General features: G+C 38.0%; 1 protein-coding gene across 2 annotated transcripts in view; it reads left to right on the top strand.

Annotated features, from left to right (window-relative positions):
* LOC131146678 (uncharacterized) overlaps positions 1-12386 on the top strand; it is a 46116-nt gene that overhangs the window by 4752 nt on the left and 28978 nt on the right. For both annotated transcript variants that reach the window (XM_058096423.1, XM_058096422.1), the window contains exons 6-8: positions 3745-3895; positions 3999-4037; positions 4122-4196. In XM_058096423.1, coding sequence (XP_057952406.1) covers positions 3745-3895; positions 3999-4037; positions 4122-4196 — 265 coding nt within the window. The remainder of the gene's footprint in view (positions 1-3744; positions 3896-3998; positions 4038-4121; positions 4197-12386) is intronic.

Raw genomic sequence — 12386 nt, 5'->3', positions numbered from 1 at the left:
AGGGTTGACTTTCATAGACTATACCCAACGACAACCAACCATAGACTTGTCTGGAGGAAGAGATACCAAGTCTTAAGTGCCATTGTTCTGTAAAGCATTCATCTCTTCAACCATAACATTCCTCCACCCATAGTGGGCTAAGGCTTTGGAAACAGATTTAGGAAGGGCAGTAGATGATAGAGCAGTAACAAGAAAATAATTAGAGGGTGATAAGAAGTCATAACAAACATAGTTGGAAATGGGATGTTGGGTACATGTGCATTTACCTTTACAAACAGTAATAGGAGGATCAACATCATGGAAAATATGATGTCTTCAGACAAGGAAACCAAAGGCATGGTAGTAGAAGCTAGAGGGGACTCTCGTCCTTGGAGTTGCTATCTTGATTACTTTTGCAAATTAGGATGATCAAGACAATGAGAAGGAGTCTTAGGTGGTTGATTGGGCAAGGACAACAAAATAGAATCTGGAAGATTAGGTAGAGGGACAGACTCATGAGCTCAGAAGCATTCTAGGACTGCGTGTAATAAGGTGTAGACTCAAAGAAGTTAACAACTTTAGAAAAAAAAAAAAAAAAACGATGCAATGCAGGACTATAACAATGATATCCCTTTTGAGTATATAAGTAACCTGGAAAGACACATCTTATAGCACAGGGATCCCACTTATCCACCCCAGAAGTTAGTTGATGAACAAAGGACACACTTGAATATACGAGGAGGGAGAGAGAATAAAAGTGAATTAGAAAAGAGAATGATGTAGGGAATTTGACCGCTAAGAACAGAGGATGGTATCCTGATGATCAGATAGCAAGCAATAAGTACAAAATCACTCCAAAAAACTTTAGGTACACGCATTTGATTTAGTAAGGTGCAAGTGATTTCAAGAATATGTCTATTTTTCCTCCCCGCAGCCCCATTTTTGTTGAGGAATGTGGGCACAGAATGATTGACGACAATACCAAACTGAATCATATAAGTAGTGAATTGTGAATTGAAATACTCTTTAGCATTATCACTTTGAAGTATTCAAACTAGCAAACCAAATTAAGTCTTTATTTTAGAACCAAAGGCAAAAATATATGAAATAACTTGGAACGATCTTTTATTAAATATAGCCAAGTCATTCTTGAATAATCATCCACAAAGGTTACAAAGTACTGGAAACCCAATTTGGACATAACTCTAGTAGGACCCTAAACATCAGAATGGACTAACATGAAAAGGCTTGCAGCCGGTTTATTGACTTAGGAAGCCAAAAGGACACGATGGTGCTTTCCCAACTGACAAGACTCACTATCAAGACTAGACACAAAACTCAAATCAGGAACAAGACGTTTCAACTTTTTCAGTGAAGGATGACCAAGGAGACAATGAATTTGGAGAGGTATGACAGTAGTAGTGCAGGCGGTAGAAGAAGATAGTGGCTTAAAGTAATAAAGTCCACTAGCTTCATGCCCTCCGCCAATCGTTTTCCTTGTCTTCAAATCCTGAATAACCACAAAGTCAGGGAAGAATGTTATCGAACAATTCATGGATTTAGTAATCTTGCTAATGAACATAAGATTGAAAGGAAACTTGGGAATATTCAAAACCGAAGGAAGAGAAATAGAAGAAGTGGGATTTACAATCCCAATTCCCTTGACAGCAGTGATGGATCCATCAACAAGAGTAACACAAGGTAAATTTGTAGGATATTGAAAACTAGAGAAGACAGTAGGTATACTTGTGATATAATCAGTGGCAGTGGAGTCTATGACCCAAGGACTAGGACGAGAAGTACTAGATGACAGACATGCTATGTGATTACCTGTTTGGGCAAGAGATGCAATTAGAAAATAAGCTTGCTGTGACGCTTGATACTGCTGGAACTTGGAATACTCTTCCTCTGACATGGATACTGTATGTTCCCACTTGGCATTAAAGGTATGGAGTTGGCGGTGGCTGCATTGGCTGCCCTCAAAGGTGTGAGGTCGGTGGTGGCTGCATTGACAACACGTGAAGGTCTACCATAGAGATCCCAACACTGCTCAATAGTATAAGTACTTCGTTCACAATGAGTGCGCTTGCGAGGAGTGCCTCTACCTCTTCCATCTCTATCACCATGACCGCTCAAACCACCTCGATAACTTCTGTGGTTGTTTGGTAGAAAACTGTAATCACCATGTGTGGCAAAGGTTGTTCTCTTAGAGCCAGATGCAAGAGCAGGAGAATGTGTGCTAAAGGAAATACAATCGACAAGGTTGGAATGACTTTTTCTCCTTTTTCAGGTGGGGGATGGAGACAACATTTATTTTTGGCATGATGTGTGGATTTATTTGAAGGCTCTTAGTGTCTCATTTTGAGCCATTTACAACATAGCTTGTGATAGAGATGTTTGCATCAATCAGCACCTTCAAGCATCATTAGAAATGTGGAAGATTGGGAACTTCGCCAGCTCACTGATTTCTACGGTCATCTTTACAAGATCCAGCTAAAACACTTATGACCTTCTTGTTTGGTCCTTGGACAAGAAGGGGGTCTTCATTGTTAGATCTTTTTACAAGAAACTTTTTATCTAGGAATCAATCAACATTCACCCCCCTTGGTCTCAATTATGGAAGAGAAAGCCCCAATTAAGGTTGCTTGTTTTACCTGGGAAGCGGCTTATGGTAAGATCTTGACCCTGGACAACTTGCAGAGAAGGGAGTTCTCTATTGCCAACAAATGCACCTTTTGCATGGCTGAGGCTAAATCAGTAGATCATACCCTTCTCCATTCCTCTTGGACTAGAAATCTTTGGAATGTGACTTTGACTCTTATCAAACAAAGGTGGGTTACCGCTAGTTCTGTGGGAGGGGAGATCTAGGCTTGGAAAGGGATTTGGGCAACAAAGGAAAAGAGGAAGGGTTTTTCTCTCATTCCTCTTGCAATTTTATGGTGTGCGCAGAATGAGAGGAACGGAAGGGCTTTCAAAAATTCAATCTTGACGCTTCAGTTCATCAAAGAGCATTGGTTTACTGCAGCTATTATTTGGCATAGCGGGCTTGTTGCAAATGAGTTTGTAATTTTTGATTCTTGTGACACCCTATATGGTGCTTGATTTCTTGTACTATGGTTTGGCGTTTGCTTGATGCTCTTTTAATATATAGTTCTTCTATTGATAAAAAACAATGCTGAGACAGTACCAAAAGAAAGTGCCATTGTTTATTTTTGGGAATAGAGTGCATGATTGTAAAATAAAGAGCTCACGGTTTTAAATTAATGACTTCCCATGGCATCATAGTATCCGCAGCCATGGAGCACCTGGTAAAGCGGGCCACACATGCCCTAGGGTGGCAGCAATGAGCAATTTGCACCCAGAATCAAAATCAAGTACCTAAACTTCTGAAGGCTCTTATCTTGATTCTCTCCATCTAATGGTTTTAGAAAGTGCTACTGTTTTTTTGTGTGTTTGTTTGTATGTTTGTTTGTTTGTTTTGTTTTGTTTTGGTTTTTTTTTTTTTTTTTCGTTTTTGTTTTGTTTTGTTTTGTGTTTTTTTTTTGTTTTTGTTTTTTTTTTCAGATAACGAGAAAGTGCTGTTTATTAGTCGCTTCTGTTACCACTTTTCTTTCTTTTTTGCAAATTTAATGTACATCATTGTTGGCCAGCTAGCCTGCAATGTGTAGTCTTAACTTATTCATGCATCACTTCCTAAAAGTGCCTGATGTCATATCTTTTATGTTTAAAAGTAATTTTATCACCTCAAAAGTTCTCATGCTGCAGTGAGGAATTGGAAACATTTCCTGGTTCATGTGAAAACTCCCAGATTCCTAGTAGTCGTGGTAGTTTAGAAAGTGGACTCAGGCAGTGGAAGGCACAAGTTGTTGCTGCTTTAAGAGTTGGAGCACCAGGGCTCCAATCGATGATCTTAAAGGTATTACTACTCTTACTGTAACAACACTATTATTTATGATTCATAGTTTCATTTATGGTTCTTTTAACTTTTTCTTTGCCCTAACTCAATTTGTTTATGCTAGGGTGGTGGTATGTTGATGTTTGGCAGGATATATCAATTGGTAGGAGAATGATCCGTGCAATATTTTTTTATATTATATTTGTTCTTTCTTTGTATTTTAAGATAGTTTTCCCTTTTGTGGTAGTTAGCAAGGAGATTATCAGGGAAGATGTTTGTGGAAGCTGCGAAGTATCAGATAAAGAATGGAATTCTTAAAAAGGTATGTTGAGATTTTGATTAAATGAGTGACCTAACTTGAAGATAGGACTCTCTCTTTATTTATAATACAAATCAAATACATTCTAATGACAATAATACCCTTACTAACTCTTAACTAATTTAACATATTAACACACTTAACAATAATACTAAAAGACATAAATAACTAACACTCCCCCTCAAGCTGGAGCAAAAATGTCATATGCTCCTAGCTTGTTACAAATTAATTTAACATGGGCAACCCCAAAGCTTTGGTAAACAAATTGGCAAGCTGCATATCAAACTTCACATAAGCGGTACTAATGAGCTTCTGCGCAAGTTTCTCCCGAACAAAGTGGCAATCAACTTCAATGTGTTTCGTCCGCTCATGAAAGATTGGGTTAGAGGCAATATGAAGAGCAACTTGATTATTACACATCAATTTCATAGGTTGAGAATGTGAAAAACCCAATTCTTCCAATATGTTCTTGAACTAGACAGGTTCACAAGTAGTGTGAGCCATAGCTCTATATTGTGATTCAACACTTGACTTGAGCCACCACAGTTTGTTTCTTACTCTTCCAAGAAATCAAATTACCACTAACCAAGACACAGTAATTTGCATTTGTATGTCCATGAATATGAGTGTGACCCTGATCACGATATAGAAGACCTTTCCTAGGTGCATCATTGAGAACAATGGGTGTATCAATTGGTTTGGATTAGGCATCAAATCACCCATATCAGACACTAACTTGCTGTTAGGATCCATGGGTGTATCAACTGGTTTGGATCCTAACAATCCAGTTTCATCCAACTGATCAAGAACATACTTCCTTTGTGAAAAAACAGTTCCCATGCGAGATCTAAATACTTCTATACCCAAGAAGTATTTCAATGGTCCCAAATCTTTGGGTTGAAACTTAGTGTATAGAAAAAGTTTGGGACTCTGAATACCTCTACCATCATCACTTGTAATAACAATATCATCCACATTAACAACAAGAAAGATCCTACCTGATGAAGTATGATGATAAAACAGAGAATGATGCTCTACATATTGTTGATGACCAAACTCAAGTACTATAGCTGAAACGATCAAACCATGCTCTGGGAGACTGTTTTAAACCATATAGTGCCTCACTAAGCCTGACTCCTCTTCCGCAACAAACCCAGGTGGTTGCTCTATATAAACTTCCTCCTCAAGATCACCATTGAAGAAGGCATTCTTCACATCTAACTGATGTAAAGGCCAATGACAAGTGGTAGCCAAAGAGATGAACTGACGCATTGATGTAAGTTTGGAAACCGGAGAAAAGGTGTCTGAATAATCCAAGCCATACACCTGAGTATACCCCTTAGCAACAAGATAGTCCTTTAGACGAGCCACTGAACCATCAGGGTTGACATTTATATTGTATACCCAGTGACAATCAACCATAGACTTGTTAGGAGGAAGAGACACGAAGTCCTAGGTGCCATTGTCGAGTAAAGCATTCATCGCTTTAAACATAGCATTCCTCCACCTATGGTGGGCTAAGGCTTTTGAAACGGATTTAGAAAGGATAGTGGATGATAGAGCAGTAACAAAATAGAAATAGGAGGGTGATAAGAAGTCATAACAAACATAGTTGGAAATGGGATGTTGGGTATATGTGCGTTTACCTTTCCAAATAACAATGGGAGGATCAACATCCTGGGAAATATGATCATCAGACGAGGAAACCAAAGGCATGGAAGTAGAAGCTAGGGAGGACTCTCTTCCTTGGAGACACCATTGTGAATACACCTGCAAATTATGATGATTAAGACAATTAGGAGGACTCGAACTACATGGAGACTCAGATGGTTCATTAGGTAAGGGCAGCAAAGTAGAATCTAGAAGATTAAGTAGAGGAAAAGACTCATTGAGCTTAGAAGCACTCAGGGACTGAGTGTAGTAAGGTGTAGACTCAAAGAAGGTCACATCTACAGAAACAAAGAAGCAATGCAGCACAGGACTATAACAACGATATCTCTTTTGAGTATACGAGTAGCCTAGAAAGACACATTTTGTGGCACGAGGATCCAACTTTTCCACCCTAGGAGTTGGTTGATGAACAAAGGACACACACCCGAATATACAAGGAGGGAGGGAGAATAAAGGTGAATTAGAAAAGAGAATGAAGTTGGGAATTTTACCACTAAGAATAGAGGATGTCATCATGTTGATTAGATAGCAAGCAGTAAGTACAACATCACTCCAAAACACTTTAGATACATGCATTTGATAGTGGCTCAAAGTGATAAAAGTCCACCAGCTTCACCCCCTCTGCCAATCGTCTTCATTGTCTTCAAATCCTAAATAACCACAGAATCAAGGAAGAATGTTATTGAACAATTCGTGGATTTAGTAATCATTAGCGATATAAGATTGAAAGGAAACTTGGGGATAAACAAAACCAAAGGAAGAGATAGAATAAGTGGGATTTACAGTTCCAATTCCCTTGATTTTAGTGCTGGATCCATCAAAAAGAGTGACACAAGGTAAATTTGTAGGATATTGAAGAGTAGAGAAGAAATTAGGTAAACCTGTGATATGATCAGTGGCAGCAGGGTCTATGACCCAAGGACTAGGACCAAGAAGTATTGGATGACAAGCATACTGTGGGATTACCTATTTGGGCAAGAAATGGTATGGGAAGAGAAGCTTGTTTTGTCGCTTGATACTGCTGGAACTTGTAATACTCTTCCTCTGACATGGATACAGTATGTTGCCCCCCACTTGGCCCCAAAGGTGTGGAGTTGGCGGTGGTTGCATTTGCTGCCCCCATAGGTGTGAAGTCGGTGGTGGTTGCATTGGCAATGCATGAAGGTCTACTGTGATTACCTTAAACATTTGTTGGGAAGAGAAGGAGGGTAAGCTATGACTGCTTAATAGTACAACCTCACACACATTACCAAATCAAGCATAGTTTCATGTATCATATTGTTTAAAATTAGAGGCGGAGAGAAGAAGTGAAGAGAAGAGAAGAGGATAAGAAGAGAAAAAAGGGGAAAGTTTGGTCTGCAGTTTTTGGAGTCTATGTATAGCTCTAGACGTGCCTTCTTATATATTATTAATAATAATGAAGTCTCAAGGACAAAAAATACCCCCATTAACACAAATAATTATAAAAATAACATAATATCTTCTAATAGTTCCCCTTAAGTTGGAGGTGCATAAGTATCACCTAACCCGATATTGTAACAACCATTAGAGAAGGTAGGATTAAATAAAAAATGTCACCTAACAGGGAGTCCTTATGACCTTCAATGCAACATCTCTCACAGAATGACATTCAACTTCAATGTGTTTTATCCTATCATGTAACACTGGATAACTTGCAATATAAATGGCAGCTTGATTATCACAAAACATATCTGTTAGATTACCACTTCACCTAAAAGCTTAAGTTATTAGGTTGTGGACCTACAACATATATCAAGCTTTAACACTTCCCCGCATGTGCAGCCCGACAGCACGTGGAGAGATAAACACACAATAAATAACAGCCATGATAGGAAACACAATAATATTTTTTAAATGCACGCAGTAAACATGGGCAACAAGACTAGAACCCAAGACCTCCTGGTAACCAGCTCTGATACCATGTCAGGTTACCACTTGACCTAAAAGCTTAGGCTACTAGGTTGTCTGCCAACAATGTATATCAAGCTTTAACAATATCTATTGGCTTCGTTTCAACTATTCCATCATTGGCGTAAAAGACTTCAGCCACATGGTTCAATTATAGTATGAGCCATAACTCAGTATTTTTGCTTTAGCACTAGATCTTGCTACAATAGTTTGTTTCTTGCTATGCTAGGTAACTACTAGTAAGATTACCTCCCACAAATGTATAGCATCTAGTAGTAGACCTTTAATCATCACCAGAGCCAACCCAATTTGCATTTGAGTATCCCATGATCTCACAATTTCTAGTACCTTTTTATATCAAAACTCTGACATTTGTATATCAAAACTCTGTTGGGAGAGAATTTGAGATACCACAAAACCCTAGAAACAACATCCCAATGTGGTTGTTTGGGATTTTCCATAAAATGACTCACCACCCCCACTGCAAAAGATTTTAGGTCTAGTGACAGTTAAGTAGATCAACTTTCCATTTGCCTACCAAATGCCTATATTGATGTTTGTGTTCAAAGTCAGGATCAACCCTAGACAACTTCACGTTGGGATCCATAGGAGGATTAACTAGTTTAGCTCCCAACCAACAAACTAGTCTCATTTAGCAAGTCCAATGTATATTTTCTCTGAGATAGATTCAACCCTTTCCTACACTGTGCAGTCTCAATACCGAGAAAGTAATGCAAAGTACCCAAGTCCTTGATTTGAAATTTTGCTTGAAACTACTATTTAACATCCACAATCCCTCTCTAATCATTGCCAGTGATGATGATATCATCAACATAAACTACTAGAAGTACCACACCTATCTCCTTTTTGTAGACAAAAATTGAATGATCAGAATAGCAGAGTGTTAAGCCAAATGTAGAGAGTCTAGATACTACAACACTAAATTTGTCAAACTAGGCTTGAAGAGACTGCTTAAGGTCATAAATTACCTTATGTATCCGACATACTTTACTATCCTTCCCCCGAGCAACATACCTAGGATGTTACTCCATGTATACCACTTCCTGCGAATCTCTACACAAGAAGGCATTTTTCACATCCAACTGGTATAAGGGCCGATCAAAATTAACTCCCCATGAGATCAATACATGAACAAAATTTAATAGTGCAATAGGAGAGGAGGTCTTAAAATAATCATTATCATATGTTTGGATATATTCCTTGGCAACCATGCCTTAAGTTCTTCGATAGAACCGTGAGGAAGATATTTGATGGTGTAGACCCAACGATACCTAATCAACTCTTTACCTAGAGGAAGATCCACCAAGTACCATGCCCCTTGAATGGTCCAGGCATCCATTTCTGCATCCATTGCATTCTTCCACTTGAGATTAGCAACGACTTCAACATTCAACGAAGGCATAGAAACTGATGAAATGAACAATGCAAAAGAATGCATTGGACTAGGAAGGTGAAGAAGTGAAACATAATGGGCAATATGATAAGCAACTAAAGACTTTTGAGCACATGTTTGAGTACATTTATGGTGTGCAATGGGCAATTGAAGTCATACTGGTGTGGATCTCGAGAACCAGAAGTCGAAGCAGTGATGGATGGAAGAGTTGACTGCATGGTGGTAGTAATGTCTATGCTTGCTTTTTGTTGTTTATAAAACTACCCTCCATTGTTTCTTTGAATGAGTAACTGATTGATTTGGAAGAGGACCAGAAGATTTCTTGAGAGGGATAAGGGTGGCATCAACACTGGACGGAGGACTATAAACCGTTGATGGAATCAAAATAGATTCATTCAAAAATGACCCATCACTCGAGAAATAAGGTGCCCCCTAAAAAAATGTGACATTGGCACTAGCATATTCCTATCAATGTGGGGATCATAACATCTAATATCCTTTTTGAGTACTCGAGTACCCAACGAAGACACAAGGCATTTAGGAACATGCATATGAAGGAGTAGGGACCATGCTATGCTAAGTAAATGTCTGTTTTTTTGTTCAGTTACCATGTTCTGCTAAAGGATATGCATACATGATGTTTGATGATTAACCCTTTGGCCAATCAAAGACTGTAGCTCGTCTGGAGCAAATTCAAGTGCATTATCAGGTCAAAATCTTTGAATACCAATGTCAAGCTGAGTTTTTATTTCTTGGTAGAATTGAGTAGATACATTAAAAATTAGATCTGTCTTTTAACAAACAGGCCCAGGTCATACGAGAAAATCATTTAGAAAAGACACAAAATATTAATGACAAGTCAAATACTTGACTCTACACAGACCCCAAATATCCAAATAATAAACAAGCTGGCAGCAGAAGAAGCCACTGGCATTGTGGCTGGCAGCAACTGGAAACAAATGCCAGCAAGAATAGAAAGTAAATATTTGAACACCAATTGAAACCAACCAACAATTGGTCCAAGATTACTAGCAATCAATCATGAACAAGGGGATCAAAACAGCATCATCAGTAAACTAAAAACAGAATAGAAGTGGTAGCATCCTATGGAACAGAGGAACAGCAACAGCAGAAGCAGTATACCAGAAGCAGAGTATAACCAGCTTCACATCAGCAAATCACCATGAAAAACACACAGCTTCTTACCAAGGATGCTGCACAATCTAACCAAGAGGAAGGGTGTCCCAAACCAACTAAAAAAATCAGATTTGAGGACTGATTAGAGAACGATAAGAAAAAGAGGAAAAAATGAAAGACAATATCAAAATCAATTCAGATAAATCAGGTTTAAGGAGATCAATGCGCTAATACCATGTTGTAAAGTTAGAGATGGAGGAGAGAAGAAGAGAAGAGAAGAAGAGGAAAAGGGGAAAAACTGGGCAGCAGTTTCCTGGAGCCTAAGTACAGCTTGAGTCTGCCTTCTTATATATTATTAATAATAAAGTCTCAAGGAAAAAAGTACCGCAATTAATATGGTCTAATTACTAAAATAACATATTCTCTTCTAACACATATATTGCAATCATATCCTCAAACATGAACTCTATCACTTCATAGGTTATGTGTAAATGTCATAAATCAAAATTTTAATCATTGTTCTTTGTTTCCTTTTGTTAATCATTCTCAATTCTTACTCATGGATAAAAATCATGTTCCAATCACTTTGTACTCATGATGTAGGCTGTATTAACAATTTCATGATTCGTGCACCAACTTTATACTTGTTCGTCAATACACAAATATTTTCCCTTTTTTTTTCAATTGATCCTTGGCTTGTTCTCATTTTAGTTTGCTTTAGATTTCTTTCTAAGCCATTAGGATATGGTTCATTAGAGTCCCAAATAACCGAAGTGTAATCAACAAATAATGACCCAAGGTAGTCTTTCTAAGTATTTTGGCTTGTGTTGTGTGTGTGTTTTAGCAAAACTTATAACATCTTTCCCTTGGTTAAAATTAAGTGAAATGGTTAAGTTTCCCTTTTGATCTAGACTCTGATTTGCACTGCATTCTACATGTTCCATGACCTCAAAAGAATCATTTTCCAGCATGCAGAATTCAATAATAAGGAATTTAGTATGCTTTGAACTCATTACCAACACTTCCCCAAAGTGGAGCAATGTATGTCTAAGGCATGCAAACAGAAAAATAATTTCTTCCACCCCCAACTAGATTGTTGCATTGTCATCAATGATTAAAATGAAAACAAGAGAGTGATAATGAGAGAAGTAGAATGGTAGCTGGGTAGAGAACTAAAGGACAACAAATTAAACTAATAGAAAATGTACTTGCAAACAAACTAAAAATAAATAAAAATGATGCAAAATGAAATAAAGGAAAAGTAAAACATCATGGCATGTCTAGAGGATCGGGATCCGGCAATTGGATGGTGGTATCCTCTGGTGAAAAGTTGTCAATAAAAGTTTTGAGCTGCTGACCATTTACCTTAAAAATATTACCATTGTGTGGATTGAGGATTTCAACAGCCCCATGAGGAAACACCGTCTAAGCAATATAAGGACCACTCCATTTGGATCGAAGTGTACCTGCACAAGAATTTACTACATTAACATCAGATAGGTCAATCTTCTCCGAAGTTTTAGACAAAACATGCTCCGATTGACTTTCTTCCTCTAACAAGAAAGGTTCTTCATCAAGTAGGGATTCCAACAAGTTCACTTCCTGAAGTTATTCCAAATCTTGGGGTTGCCTGCAAGTGTTAAACACATTTAGTTCTAATGTCATATTCCCAAAAGTCAATTTAAGGATACCAGTTCGACAATTTATTAAAGCATTGGAAGTAGCCAAAAATGGCCTCCTTAAAATGACAGGTTCCTGAAAAGCAGAGTTAGGAGTTAATTGAGCATCTAGCACCACAAAATCAACAGGATAGTAAAATTTATCGACTTGCACTAACACATCTTTCACTACTCCCCTAGGCTTTTTAATTGAACGGTTAGCTAATTGTAAAATGATAGAAGTTGGTACTCCCCTAAACCAAGTTGCTCATAAGTGTTGTAAGGAAGCAAATTCACACAAGAACCTTGGTCTAGTAATGCATGTCCTATTTTTGAGCTTCGTATGACACAAGTTATTGTTGGAGAACCTAAATCCTTGTACTT

This window comes from Malania oleifera, chromosome 13, assembly GCF_029873635.1.
Source record: "Malania oleifera isolate guangnan ecotype guangnan chromosome 13, ASM2987363v1, whole genome shotgun sequence".
Lineage (NCBI taxonomy): Eukaryota > Viridiplantae > Streptophyta > Magnoliopsida > Santalales > Ximeniaceae > Malania > Malania oleifera.
This window is presented reverse-complemented; position numbering and strand designations above follow the sequence as displayed.